This window comes from Oncorhynchus clarkii, chromosome 23 (genome assembly GCF_045791955.1).
Source record: "Oncorhynchus clarkii lewisi isolate Uvic-CL-2024 chromosome 23, UVic_Ocla_1.0, whole genome shotgun sequence".
NCBI lineage: Eukaryota > Metazoa > Chordata > Actinopteri > Salmoniformes > Salmonidae > Oncorhynchus > Oncorhynchus clarkii.
The window spans coordinates 51948385-51964517 of NC_092169.1; the positions used below are offsets into that span (position 1 = coordinate 51948385).

The 16133-nt window shown below is 42.6% G+C and overlaps 1 protein-coding gene across 1 annotated transcript in view; it reads left to right on the top strand.

The window, feature by feature from the left end:
* Positions 1–16133, top strand: part of LOC139381311 (eyes shut homolog) — a 254785-nt gene that overhangs the window by 9600 nt on the left and 229052 nt on the right. Inside the window, exons 2-4 of the mRNA XM_071124763.1 lie at positions 1965–2065; positions 2184–2887; positions 4158–4274. Coding sequence (XP_070980864.1) covers positions 1965–2065; positions 2184–2887; positions 4158–4274 — 922 coding nt within the window. The remainder of the gene's footprint in view (positions 1–1964; positions 2066–2183; positions 2888–4157; positions 4275–16133) is intronic.

Sequence of the window (16133 nt, forward strand, 5' to 3'; positions counted from 1 at the left end):
GATGATGGTACTGCTCCAGTCCTGGTTGTTGATGATGGTACTGCTCCAGTCCTTGTTGTTGATGATGGTACTGCCCTGCTTCTGACCTGGTTGTTGATGATGGTACTGCTACAGGGCTGGTTGTTGATGATGGTACTGCTCCAGGCCTGGTTGTTGATGATGGTACTGCTCCAGGCCTGGTTGTTGATGATGGTACTGCTACAGGCCTGGTTGTTGATGATGGTACTGCTCCAGGCCTGGTTGTTGATGATGGTACTGCTCCAGGCCTGGTTGTTGATGATGGTACTGCTCCAGGCCTGGTTGTTGATGATGGTACTGCTACAGGCCTGGTTGTTGATGATGGTACTGCTACAGGGCTGCTGCACTGGAAGGTTCTCTCTTTCTTCTGTCTTCCTTTTTCTTTCACTGTCATTCTCCTTTCTCTAACTGTCTAACTGTCTGTCTGGTCTGGTCGTGAGTGGGTCTGCTATCCATACTACAGTGTAACGTTTCCTGAGTGTTCAGAAAGGATAACACTTCAATGGGATGGCTATAGATGGGAAGGGATTGTGATATGGTTTCATATACAAGGACACCATGTTTAAACTGGAAACATGGTTCATTATTGATAGAGATAACTACAGTATGTCCAGCATTGTCACCATGTCATTGCAATTGACTACAGTACGCTCACATGATTGTTCCTCATTGCTTTACAATCATACAATGTGGATAAAACAACCGTTGATAGAAATACAATGTATTCAGGTCAAAGGGATCTTTGCCAATGCAAAGCAGGAACAGTCCCTCTCCAGACAGCTTGCTCTGTCAAACAGTGTAGGCCGCTACCGAGTTCCCTACAAAGCATTCAGTCACAATACCCTCCCCAATCTCATTGACTTTATCACTCCCCCTTGTATTGATACTACTGCTCTGTGTATTCACACTTCTCTATGTATTACTTTATCACCAGGCAGTTATTCATATCAGTCATTGTGAGTCAGACAGATCTGACAGTGGGAATGTGCAGTTGCAGTAACACTGGGGGACGGGTGTCTCAAATGGCACCCTAATCCCTACATAGTGCACTACTTCTGACCAGGGCCCATATGGTGTCATTTGGGACGTAGACGGGGCTTTTTTATCTCTACTCCCTAGTTCTTTTATCTGGAGTACACGGGTTAGAGAAGGTCCTAGGGGAGAGAGACAACTGCTTCTGGTTTAACTCATCTCACATGCTTGACACTGAGGGATCTGTCTGTGTGTGTGTGTGTGAGCGAGAGAGGAAATATTTTATCTGACGCTGTCACTGGTTGTATAAACCTTTAGGGAAATGAGGCTATGTGACATTCTCGGTGGTCAGCAGCAGTACAACCCATACCTGGGTTAAAATACTATTTGAAATGATTTCAAATACTTTATCTGTGCTTAATTGAGCTCTACTTGCTAATAGAAGAGTCCCAAAAGTGTCAACCCGCCTTTCCCATCTCTCGCTCCAGGCAGACTAGCGCTTATATAATAGTATTTGATCCTAGGTCAGATCAAACAACTGATGGTGAAGTCACTGCAGTGTTAACTATACATGTAGCCTGCAATGTCAGAACTGACTTACTTAAACTTGATTGTATATTTTGAGGATTAGGACTGTCATTCAAAATGTTGTCATGTTGACACAAAATGGTTTAGACTAAAACATAACTAGTTTAGTTGACGTTCACATTGTTGGAAGTCCAGGCAGTATAAACAGAACTTTTTAATTACATTTACATTTTTCATCAGCAGCATCATTCAAGGTTGTCATATTGACAGAAAATATGATATTTTTGATTGATTTTAGCTAATCAAACTCTTACTTGTTTTGTCTTTAGGTTGATGTGTTGCCATGACGTTCATCAAGCCTCCTCCATTGGACCTCTGACTTTATCAGACAGGAATTTAACTACATCTCTTTTACCCTGAACATTCCTCAAATTAAATGTCTTCAGGAATGCTCTGAAGACCTGTACGAAAGCTCTGAAGACCTGTACGAAAGCTCTGAAGACCTGTACGAAAGCTCTGAAGACCTGTACGAAAGCTCTGAAGACCTGTACGAAAGCGAATAGGGAAGCACCAAAAGGGAGAAACTTAAAAATGCAGAGGCTATCATTTCACATCATCGCTGTCATAATAAGCTATTTTCTCAATGGCTGCATAGTTGTTCACAGCCAGACAGTCTGCAGCCGACCAGCCAATCTGGAATGGCACCTACAACCACAAACTGCTCAGGTGAAATGGACACTCATGGAAAACATCTGTGATAGTATGGTCCAATGTTGGGGTGATCAAGAAAGGACAGAGACCCAAAAGTCAGATGTTCCGCCAACTTGGAACTTACCTCAGATTTGTCCTCTAGAGGTGCAGTTTGGCGTCAAGCTGTTTGTTTCTATTGATGCCACTCTGGATTTATACGGTATCAGGATCCTCAATGTGTCAAAGGAGAACTTTGAAAGTTGTTCCACTGCACCACAGTCACAAGACCAGTTTCTCTGTTCCGATGACGTTATGAATGCATCTAGGCAGGTCCAACCTAAGTGGCTTCTCCCGGGCCTTCATTATTTCATAGCTTCGCATGAGGGGAATTCACAGCTCTGCAAGCTGGGTCTTCGTCTCAACGTCTCTGTGAAGGAACAACAGTGTCAAAGCAGCCCACTAGTGCGACTCTGCTCCGGGAACGGTGTTTGTAGGACAAGCTTTTGGGAAGACGGAGCGTACCGCTGTCAGTGCCGCCAGCATTACTCTGGAAAGTTCTGTGAGAAGTTTGATGCGTGTTTGGAAAACCCATGTGAGAACGAAGGAGTCTGTGTAACCAATGGTACGACAGATCACATCCACGCAACGTATAAGTGTTTGTGCCCTCCACTTTTTACAGGTGAGGAATACAACTGAGAATTATGACTTTGATGTTACTACTGAGATACGCTATATATACCGGTAGTCCAAAAATGGATGTTGATCTCTTTTTAAGCTACTTTGTGAAAATGCTAAAGTTGCACACTCCTCTCTCCTTGCAGTGGATTTATTTAACCAATGTTGTGGCCAAATAGCCTTCATCAGGGTTTGATGCTTTACTTTACACCCTGTACTCATCCACCAAATGCTAAACTCAATGGATTGTTGTACCTTCAATTACTATAAATGCGAAAATAAATTGCTCTCGTTAATTAAATCTGCCGTGACAGAATCCACCTACCTACCTGGAGGCTAAGCCTGTGTCCCAAATGGCACCCTATTCCATACGTTGTGGGCTCTGGTAAAAAATAGTGCACTATATCGAGAATAGGGTGCAATTTGGAACATAACCCTAATGTTACAACCCTATTGCTTGGAGATACTTCCATATTATTTATCTATCATAATTACTAGTTCTCATCTAGCTTAATGCATTTATTTCAAGAATATCCAGATTCCGTCCCAAACGGCACCCGTTTCACTTCATAGTACACATAGGGCTCTGGTCAAAAGTAGTGCACTTCATTGGGAAAAGGGTGCTATTTGGTATGGAGACACAGATACCCTATGGGCTATTTATGTGAACAATATTTTCTTCCAGGACTTTATTTTGCGTTAATCACCATAATTATTTCTGGAATGGGTTTTTGTACCACCTGAATGCATTCTTAATTACTTTACCTCCTCTCTATCATTTTCATTTAGATTTGATTCCTTCTCTCACCATGTCTTTGTCAATAAACGATGGCTCTCAAACGTTGTTTAAACATTGGCTCTGAAGACTTAGGAGCTAACGTGTCATGTTTTTGACATCACAAGTCATCTGAATCATGAAATGAACACGGTTATCATTAGAAATGCATTATGCAGTAACTAACTAACTTTGTCCAATGGGGCCACCGTAAGGGAGAGTTTCGATGTAGACTTTCAAGCTGCAATGATGTCTTTCAGTTTAATTTAATTTCCAGAATCTGCATAGTTAATTACCGTAGGTAATTGTTGACCCTACGTTTCTTCAAATCAAATAAAAAACAATAGATTGAATCTATATGAATAAAATACCGTAGATTGAATCTATACGAATAAAATACTATAGATCCAATTTATAAGAATGTAGAATCTAGATACTTATCTAAACCATTTTGTTAAAGCATGAATTATGAATAATTTAAAATTATCTTTTCCCTCAGGGGCTAACTGCTCTGATGTGATTGGACGAGAGAACTGCGAAAGATTTTGTCGTAATGGAACGTGTCTCCAAGTTTCACCTTTCTCCTTCAAATGTGTGTGTTACACAGGACACCCAGGTAAGGAACCACAGTATTATTCTGTTCTGCATGGGTTACAATCCCTGCTACAGTGTTGGATTTAGAATCAATCACGAACGTACAGTACAGGGGGTAGCCTGCCTTAGGGAAGTGCAACAATGACATGTATTCTTGTTTAGAACAGCCTGCATCTGGTAAGAGCAAAAATGACATGTAGTCTTGTTTAAAACGGCCTGCTTCTACATCTGTATTACTTGCTGTTTGGGGTTTTAGGCTGGGTTTCTATATAGCATTTTGTGACGTCGGCTGATGTTAAAAGGGCTCTATAAATAAATGTAATTGATTGATCTGGTAAGGTCAACAATGACATGAACTCTTGTTTATGACACACTGATTGCATCTATGGGCCATGGGTCCTGGTGAAAGTAGTGCACTACATAGGGAATAGGGTGCCATTTGTTCACGACACACGGCTGCTACCTCACCCTTTAGGTAGATCGTGAGCCTCATAATGAGCCTCATTTTCTCCAGTAACAGTACAGTTATGTTAATGGGGGTCTCTCACAAATGGATTACAAAAAGTTGTACCAACCAGCGCTTCCTAGTTCTTGGCCTGGATAATGGTCTCTAGGCATGCGTCCCAAATGGCACCCTATTCCCTTTATAGTGCACTACTTTTGACAAGTGGTTCCCTTGAATAGAGAATAGGGTGCCATTTGTGACGCAACCTAGCTAAAGCAGGGGCCTTATGATGGACTCTCTGCTGAAACAAACTCCAGGTGGCCTTCTAACTTGATTCATTGTTTTTGTTTTCGCGTGCAATTTGTCCAGGCAACACTCGGGAAATCTCATACCTGTATACCTTCCCTCTGAGCTGTGCTGGGCTGCAGTCCTCGCTGCAGAGGCTTTAAGGCTGATTATTTGGGTGCTTGTATTCTCAAGGTTACACTTTCATTATTTATATAGCTATCTCACTAAGCCAGTTATAGAAACATACTGTGGTTTTGATTTGTTGAAATAACAGCTCAGAGAAATACAGTAGTGGATAACTATTCTGAATGTCATAGGGGAGAACGGTGAGGAACAGTACCAGACAGTGAGATGTCTTTCATTTCTGCAGAGTTGTACAATAATTGTGTCCCTGGTTGGAGCATTATGCAGAGATCTACAGTGTTCTAGAAGTCAGTCAAACCTGTAGTTTCAGACTGATCTATGGAAGTAAAACTGATGTTCAGGTGCCATGGGATGGGGATGGTCTCGCTCTAATCATGAAGTTAGTCTGCAGTGGGCTCCTCACGGCCAGGTTTAGATTACTACTGGACTCTGGTCTGTAGACCACTTAGTACAGGTGTCCTATCTTCATTTGACTAGTCTCACAGCAAGAAAATAATCCTGCAGCAACAGAACATTAATTATTATGTGGATTATAATGAATGCACAATTTTGTAGAGGTTGGTCCATAGTTCGTTAGGGCAAATCAAGTCTGACCTTTTAAAGTTGAAATAACTTCAGAAGGCTGGAATACACAAGTTTGCATTTCCTGCTGGACAGGAACATTATCTGTGACCACAGAGTGATCAAATTAAGATAGCACACCTAAATGAAGCAATGCATTGACACTACTTGGAATGCCCCTTACAGTGCATAGACTATTAATATGCAAGTACATCCGTTGTCATCACTATTCAATTACATTCAGTGATGTAGTGGAGCGTAAAACACAGTTGAAAGTACAGTACCAGTCAAAGGTTTGGACACGCCTACTCATTCCAGGGTTTTTCTTTATTTTTACTATTTTCTACAATTGTAGAATAATCGTGAAGACATCAAAACTATGAAGTAACACATATGGAATCATGTAGTAACCCCAAAAAAGTGTTAAACAAATCAAAATACACCACCATTCAAGAGTTTGGGGTCCATTAGAAATGCCCTTGTTTTTGAAAGAATAATATTTTTTTTGTCCATTTAAAATAACATAAAATTGATCAGAAATAAAGTGTTGACATTGGTAATGTTGTAAATTACTTTTGTAGCTGGAAACGGCTGACTTTTTCAATTTAATTCCCCCCCCCCCCCAATTTCGTGGTATCCAATTGGTAGTGGTTACGGTCTTGACTCATTGCTGCAACTCCCGTTCGGACTTGGGAGAGGCGAAGGTCGAGAGCCATGTGTCCTCCGAAACACAAGCCAACCAAGCCGCACTGCTTCTTGACACAATGCACATCCAACCCGGAAGCCAGCCGCACCAATGTATCAGAGGAATACCGTACAACTAGCGACCTGGTCAGTATGCACTGCGCCCAGCCCACCACAGGAGTCGCTAGTGCGCGGCAAGACAAGGATATCCCTGCCGGCCAAGCCCTCCCTATCCCGGATGACGCTGTGCCAATTGTGCGCCGCCCCATGGACCTCCTGGCCGCGGCCGGTTGCGACAGAGCCTGGGCTCAAACCCAGAGTCTCTGGTGGCACAGCTAGCACTGCGATGCAGTGCCTTAGACTACTGCGCCACCCGGGATGCCCGGCTGAATTTTAATGGAATATCTACATAGGCGTACAGAGGCCCATTATCAGCAACCATCACTCCTGTGTTCCAATGGTACGTTGTGTTAGCTAATCCAAGTTTATCCTTTTAATAGGCTAATTGATCATTAGAAAACCCTTTTGCAATTATATTAGCACAGCTGAAAACTGTGTGCAGCAATAAAACTGGCATTTAGACTAGTTGAGTATCTGGAGCTTCAGCATTTGTGGGTTTGATTACAAGCTCAAAATGGCCAGAAACAAATAACTTTCTTCTGAAACTCGTCAGTCTATTCTTGTTCTGATAAATTAAGGCTCTTCCATGTGAGAAATTGCCAAGAAACTGAAGATCTCGTATAACGCTGTGTACTACACTCTTCACAGAACAGCACAAACTGGCTCTAACCAGAATGGGAAGAGGAATGAGAGGCCCCGGTGCACAACTGAGCAAGAGGACAAGTATGTAGTTTGAGAAACAGGCACCTCACAAGTCCTCAACTGGCAGCTTCATTAAATAGTACCCACAAAACACCAGTCTCAACATCAACAGTGAAGAGGCGACTCCAGGATGCTGGCCAACTAGGCAAAGTTGCGAAGAAAAAGCCATATCTCAGACTAGCCAATAGAAATAAAATATTAAGATGGAAAAAGAACGGACACTGGACAGAGGAAGATTGGGAAAAAGTGTTATGGATAGACGAATGTAAGTTTGAGATGTTCGGATCACAGAGAAGAACATTCATGAGAATGAAAAAATTAAAATATGTTGGAGGAGTGCTTGACGCCATCTGTCAAGCATGGTGGAGGCAATGTGATGGTCTGCGGGTGCTTTGGTGGTAAAGTGGGAGATTTGTACAGGGTAAAAGGGATCTTGAAGAAGGAAGGCTATCACTCCATTTTGCAAAGCCATGCCATACCCTGTGGACATCGCTTAATTGTAGCCAATTTCCTCCTACAACAGGACAATGACCCAAAGCACAGCTCCAAGCTATGCAATAACTATTTAGGGAAGAGGCAGTCAGCTGGTTTTATGTCTATAATGGAGTGGCCTGCACAGTCACTGAAACTCAACCCTTTTGAGCTGTTGTGGGAACAGCTTGACCGTATGGTACGTAAGAAGTGCCCATCAAGCCAATCCAACTTGTGGGAGGTGCTTCAGGGAGCATGGGGTGAAATCTCTTCAGATTACCTCAACAAATTGACAACTTGAATGCCAAAGGTCTGCAAAACTGTAATTGCTTTAAATGGAAGATTCTTTGACAAAAGCCAAGTTTGAAGGACACAATTATTATTTCAATTAAAAATCATTATTTATAACCTTGTCAACATCTTGACTATATTTCCTATTCATTTTGCAACTCATTTCATGTATGTTTTCATGGAAAACAAGGACATTTCGCGTGACCCCAAACTTTTGAACGTTAGTGTATATTTTGTATTTGAGATTCTTCAAAGTAGCCACCCTTTGCTTGGTTGGCAGCTTTGAACACTTTTGGTATTCTCTCAACCAGCTTCATGAGGTAGTCACCTGGAATGCATTTCAGTTAACAAGTGTGCCTTGTTAAAAGTTAATTTGTGGATTTTTTTTCCTTATTACGTTTGAGCCAACCAGTTGTATTGTGAGAAGGTAAGGGTGGTATACAGAAGACAGTCCTATTTGGTAAAAGACCAAGTCCATATTATGGCAAGAACAGCTCAAATAAGCAAAGAGAAACAACAGTCCATCTTTACTTTAAGACATGAAGGTCGGTCAATCTGGAACATTTCAATAACTTTTCAAGTTTCTTTAAGTGCTGTCACAAAAACCAAGAAAACGCTATGATGAAACTGGCACGCATGAGGACCGCCACAGGAAAGGAAGACCCAGAGTTACCTCTGCTACAGAGGATAAGTTCATTCGAGTTACCAGCCTCAGAAATTGCAGCCCAAATAAATGCTTCACGGAGTTCAAGTAACAGACACATCTCAACATCAACTGTTCAGAGGAGACTGTGTAAATCAGGCCTTCGTGGTCGAATTGCTGCAAAGAAACCACTACTAAAGGATACCAATAAGAAGAAGAGACTTGATTGGGCCAAGAAACATGAGCAATGGTCTGATGAGTCTAAATTTGAGATTTTTGGTTCCAACCGCTGTGTCTTTGTGAGATACTGTCTGTGATTTATTTAGAATTCAAGGCACACTTAACCAGCATGGCTACCACAGCATTCTGCAGCGATACACCATCCCATCTGGTTTGGGCTTAGTGGGAGTATCATATGTTTTTCAACAGGACAATAATTCAACACACCTCCAGGCTGTGTATGCTCTATTTGACCAAGAAGGAGAGTTATGGAGTACTGCATCAGATGACCTGGCCTCCACAATCACCTAACCTCAACCCAATTGAGATGGTTTGAGATGAGTTCAACCGCAGAGTGAAGGAAAAGCAGCCAACAAGTGCTCAGCATATGTGGGAACTACTTCAAGACTGTTGGAAAAGCATTCCTCATGAAGTTGGTTGAGAGAATGCCAAGAGTGTGCAAAGATGTCATCAAGGCAAAGGGTGGCTACTTTGAAGAATATCTAATATAAAATAAATTTGTTTAACACTTTTTTTTGGTTACTACATGATTCCATGTGTTATTTCATAGTTTTGATGTCTTCACTATTATTCTAAATGTAGAATATAGTAAAAAATAAAGAAAAACCCTTGAATGAGTAGGTGTGTCAACTTTTGACTGGTACTGTATAGAAAGTGTTACTTTTTCCACAGGGAACGACAATCAGAGTTTACCCACCTATTTTATTTTACCACTACATCACTGGTTACATTGTAGTGACCGCTTCTAACAGAGCCTCCGAGTCTGGGCTTTAGGAGCCTACTCTCCCCTCAACTAACTGTGGAGATACTGGTTCCTAATTTTTTGATGTGATGGGCTTAATTCTGGTTAAATGTCTTTATTTAACCAGAATGAACACCACCAAGCAGGAAATGGCATGTGGCCTTCAACCAAAGCCAAGAAAAGAGAAGGTCTCCCAGGGGTGCTAGTAGGGGAGGATGAGGAAGAAGTGGCAGACCTCATCCATAATGAGCAGCCTGGTTCTAGTGGGGCCGGGGTCGATCTAGATCCAGAGGACGACTATCTAGAACCAACGTAACCAATGTTAGGGTCTCTGACTAATTTCGGGACGGCCCAAAACCAGGATCCAACCCTGCAGCAAGCCAGAGCAGATGTGCAGGTCGTAGATGGTACCCCAATAAATGATGGGACGATGCCTAATAGTTTTCACTTCATCATGAAAAGGATTTGGTGTACAGAGGGGTTGATGTGGTGGAACAGTTGTTGATCCCCACCCGGTACCGGAGGACAGTACTGGACCTAGCTCATGGGCACATTCTGGGTGGACACCTTGGTATCGATAAAACCCGAGATCGGAGTGTAAGGAGGTTTTACTGGCCAGGAATTCAGGCTGAAGTGGCTCGGCATTGTGGAGAGTGCCAGTTAACAGCTTCCCGACCAGCTGTTAGAAGCCCGTTCGTGCCACTCCCCATAATCGAAATGCCATTTGAGAAGATAGATATAGAGGGCCCGCTACCCAAATCCGCCAGAGGGCACCAATACATTCGGGTCATCCGAGATTATGCCACTCACTACCCAGAAGCCATTCCCTTCGGACAATGGCTTCCGAAAATATTGCCAAGAATTAGTGCTCCTGTTCACCAGGGTAAGGATTCCAAAGGAGATTCTTACTGACCAGGGGACCCCCTTTATGTCCCACCTTATGGCAGACCTTTGTTGCAGGTGAAACAGTTGAGGACATCGGTTTACCATCCTCAGACGGATAGGCTGGTTGAGAGATTCAACAGCACCCTGAAGTCAATGCTCAGGAAGATAATCGATGAGGTTGGGAAAAACTGGGATTGCATGTTGCCATATCTGATGTTTGCCATTAGAGAGATTCCCCAAGCCTCGCTGGGGTTTTCCCCCTTTGAGCTGGTATATGGGAGGCGCCCCCGGGGAAACTTCGACATCGCCTGGGAAACCTGGGACCATCAATCCACCCCATATACTAGTGTTATAGAACACGTCACGGCAATGCAAGACAGGATAGCCACAGTCATGCCCATCGTCAGAGATCACATGAGGCAAGCACAAGAGCACTGGCGGCACATGTATAACCGGCAGGCTACCCTGAAGGAATATCAACCAGGAGGTAAGATGTTAGTGCTGGGCTCCAGTATAAACTACTAGCCATATGGAAAGGACCATATGAAGTACGGGAGAGAATAGGAGAAGTTAGATATATATATATATATATACAGTGCCTTGCGAAAGTATTCGGCCCCCTTGAACTTTGCGACCTTTTGCCACATTTCAGGCTTCAAACATAAAGATATAAAACTGTATTTTTTTGTGAAGAATCAACAACAAGTGGGACACAATCCATGAAGTGGAACAACATTTATTGGATATTTCAAACTTTTTTAACAAATCAAAAACTGAAAAATTGGGCGTGGAAAAAGCATGTGCAAGCATAGAGGCCTACAAACCTGACTCAGTTACACCAGCTCTGTCAGGGGGAGTAGGCCAAAATTCACCCAACTTATTGTGTGAAGCTTGTGGAAGGCTACCCGAAACGTTTGACCCAAGTTAAATATTTTAAAGGCAACGCTACCAAATACTAATTGAGTGTATGTAAACTTCTGACCCACTGGGAATGATGAAAGAAATAAAAGTTGAAATAAATCATTCTCTCTACTATTATCCTGACATTTCACATTCTTAAAATGAAGTGGTGATCCAAACAGACCTTAGACATGGAATTGTTACAAGGATTAAATGTCAGGAATTGTGAAAAACTGAGTTTAAATGTATTTGGCTAAGGTGTATGTAAACTTCTGACTTATTTATATAAATATATATATATATATATATATATATATTCTCAGCTGGATTTACCGTGTATAAGCTGGACTGTTTGGACTTACCTGTTGCCGTTTGGACCTGGAAATACCGAAAACCCGATTCGTGTACTGAACCCTGCTATCCTTGACCTCGCCTGCCTGGAACACGGTCTAATACTATCTCCATCTACCTGGAACACGGTCTAATACTGTGCATCTCATCTACCTGGAACACAGTCTAATACTGTGCATCTCATCTACCTGGAACACGGTCTAATACTGTCTCCATCTTATCTGCCTGGAACACAGTCTAATACTGTGCATCTCATCTACTTGGAACACAGTCTAATACTGTATGTCATCTACCTGGAACACTGTCTAATACTGTCTCATTTACGAAGTAACAAAGTAATCCACAATATAGGGAATGGGGTGCCATTTGGGACGCAACCCATGGCTGTTCCCTCATTAATCACCTGGAATCACCTGTCTCCCCTACTGCAGAACAGAGCCGGTCTGCCCTCGCAGGCCAGAGCCTATACTCACAGAATAATCAGGCCCAAACTCACGGGACGTTTCAAATGAGATTTCTCTTTTGATTCTCCGGCTCTCCTGCAGAGTTCCTCTATGGTATTTATCACCAGGTATTACCGCCTTATAGGGCAACATCCCATCTGGGATCATACAGCTTGTTTTCGCAATTCACTTAACCCATTGTTTTAGTGGGTAGATGAATCTATGAGGGAGTGATTTGGTTGGGGACTGCGTTGTTAAGTTGTGGGTGTATCTGAGTCCTGTTAGATACATTTAAGACTGTACTGTATATAGGTTACATTGACCAGAGATGAAGTGAGCATTCCTGAGCACATTATTCAATATTCATTATTATCCTCTTACAGAACACATAGTTTATGTATTCTATGGATTGTATTATGTATTATTATTATTCCTTGACTTAGACTGTCCAGGTGAATCCAGGTGAAAGCTATGATCCCTAATTGATGTCACCTGTTAATTCCACTTCAATCAGTGTAGATGAAGGGGAGGAGACATGTTAAATAAGGATTTTTAAGCCTTGAAATAATTGAGACATGGATTGTGTATGTGTGCCATTCAGAGGGTGAATGGGCAACACAACATATTTAAGTTCCCTTTGAACGGGGTATGGTTGCAGGTGCCATGCCGGTTTGTGTCAAGAACTGCAACGCTGCTGGGTTTTTCACGATCAAAAGTTTCCTGTGTGTCAAGAATGGTCCACCACCAAAAAGAAACCCAGCCAACGTGACATCATTTGGAAGCATTGGAGTCAACATGGCCCAGCATCCCTGTGGAACGCTTTCGACACCTTGTAGAGTCCATGCCCCAACGAATTGAGGCCGTTCTGAGGGTAAAGGGGGCAGGGGTACAACTAAATATATTAGGAAACTGTTCTTAATGTTTTATACACTCAGTGTACAACAATGTCTATACTTTTTACATGGTTTGTAAGGTTCACAAGCGATGTTCCCTCTAAGCTGTGCGCTGTAGCCACGAGACTTCCGCTCAGAAGAAATATCAGCCCATGGAGAGAAGCATGAGATTGAACTTCACTCAACCTTCTAGAGTAGTGGTCACCAGCTGGTCGATCACGATCCACTGGCCAATCTTTCTTTACATTTTATTCGTCTTTGGCAAAGAGCTGCTGTTTTTATGAGTGAGTTCATGTTTAAGTTCTTACTCAGTCCTGTCAACACTTTGTATTCAAGACTTTTATAAGCCATAAAATGTGCATTCTTCTTATTTCCACTCAGCGCTATAACCAGCACTGCAGCAGTAATGAATGAGTAGGAACGTGTATCTATAGGCTTGTGTTGTTATTATAAGCAGCTTGGGTCTTTTTAATATCAAGGAATATTGATATGTTCATAGGAGTAACAACACGAATTTGTGCATGAGGCAGAAATAATGCGGTGCGACTCGAGTTTCACCATCAGCTGGAAACCGTGTCCCTTTTTGGTCAGTGTCCGTGGAGGAAAGGGAGAGCGGAGGGATGTTGAGGCGGGCCCTTCGCCTGAGACTGACCATCAGATGAAGGAACCATCAGCCCAATAAAATAAAAAGCTTTTTTTTTTTAAACGTATGCTCACTCAGCTGTGCCTCACAAGTAATACAACAACGGATTTATTACTGGTATGATCATGTAACCTACCTCAAATGTTTTAATATTATTTAAAAAGATGGCCTGAACAGCAATGCATTGGCAGGGCAATTCAAGCAAAGCCAATATGTCATTATAATGTTTTGGGCCTGTAGCCTACTGCACAAACCTCATTGCTACAGTACTGTTTGTAATTGGTTAATATTGCAAAGGCGTACGTTTTTTTTAAAGCCATTTTAATACAAAACATCTGAGCTGTAGATCTCGGCCTGCATTTTGACTCAAAGTGATCTTGACTCAGAAAAGGTTAGCGACTACTGTTCTATAGTATTCCCTGTTAAAGCAATATTAGCCACTTTCAATGCAACATACCAAAACAACAAAACTAACTATGCAAGACACTTTCTTGTAGGCAGAACATATCAGAGTAGGATTCTATTGCATTGACATGCAGGACTCAGCCCGTTCTCTACACAGACCGGTGCGTTGACATGCAGGACTCAGCCCGTACTCTACACAGACCGGCGCGTTGACATGCAGGACTCAGCCCGTACTCTACACAGACCGGCACGTTGACATGCAGGACTCAGCCCGTACTCTACACAGACCGGTGCGTTGACATGCAGGACTCAGCCCGTACTCTACACAGACCGGCGCGTTGACATGCAAGACTCAGCCCGTTCTCTACACAGACCGGTGCGTTGACATGCAGGACTCAGCCCGTTCTCTACACAGACCGGTGCGTTGACATGCAGGACTCAGCCCGTTCTCTACACAGACCGGTGCGTTGACATGCAGGACTCAGCCCATTCTCTACACAGACCAGTGTGTTGACATGCAGGACTCAGCCCGTTCTCTACACAGACCGGTGCGTTGACATGCAGGACTCAGACCATACTCTACACAGACCAGTGAGCCATAACAAGTCAGATCTGCAGGAGGTCTATATGCAAATAGACCATTGCCATATATGGAACTGGACTGTGTTTACAGCATTAACGATCGTGAGTAGATGTGCTTGTTTTGGGATCAAAGCGAAAGCTGAATTTAGCCACATGTGCACATTTTGTTGTTGGTGAGTTATTAGTCCAGTTATAGATCATTAGTAGTCAACAATAGGGGAGTGATTACTAGTTAGTGAGTTATTAGTCCAGTTATAGATCATTAGTAGTCAGCAATAGGGGAGTGATTGCTTCCTACAAGAGCACCTATTGGGATGGGTATAAAACGATTTTTTTAAGGGACACATTTAAACAAGTTTAATTGAGTACAGGCTTAACTGAATGACAACATGGATTAAATGCAATATATAATTTAATTGAATAGTTTGGGGTAGGCCTCATCTCTGAGGAATGCTCCTCGGAGCCAAATGCTGATTACCGGTTGCTCTATGCTGGGCAGCTGGCATCAAAAACCCCAGCTGGGAGAATGGGCTTCCGATGACTGGTGGTGGTGGAAGGTCGTTGGAAGACTGTTGCTGCAAAACAACAAGCAAGACACAAGGGTTGAGTTGACAAACTCTCCTAGATTCATTCCCATTGGTTGGAAGAACAAAAAGTAATTATTGCACGAGTGCGCCCATTCAGCAAGCGCGGTGGAATTTCTCTAGTGTGCCATGCTCATAGGCTGAAGGTAATAGGTGAATGACGTTCCTCACACTTGCTAATAGAAAAGTACCAGCGGAGACGTGATGCTATGCTGATGAGGTAATATTACGATACTACCCTATACTATACCTGCTATGTTTATGAGGTATCATTATAAATACTACCCTATACTATACCTGCTATGCCTGTGAAAGGAAGCGATGTGAATTATATTGTGCTTACTAGATAAATGTGAAAGTGACCAGCCTTAGTGATGTTGAACTTGCGTAAACTGTATTATTCCCAAAGACTCTTGTTTCAACCTTGGGAAGGCAACCCGCTATGCAAACTCAATTTCCAATGGCTAGTGTAGCAAGCCTAAACAAGCCCAGAAGCTGTATGTATATACTGTAAGATTGATGTCCACTGATACCTGCACACAGGCTATGGTTGAGTCCCAAATGGCACCCTATTCACAATGCAGTGCACTACTTTTTACCAGGGCCCATAGGTAGTGCACTATATATTGAATAGGGTGCCATTTGGGATACATCCTATGGGAAGCCTCTGGGAACAAGAGCACTAGAATACGCAGGGGAATTAGCATAGAGGAATATGCTACAAGAAGAATCACAGAGAAAGATAAATGAGTTAGCGCCTACTGAAGAACACAAAAATGAAAAGCCTACGCCAGGGAATAGAATCAAATTGTATTCACCTTGAACCAGCGGTGTGTTCAGTCTAATTTTATCCCACGTGGAGAA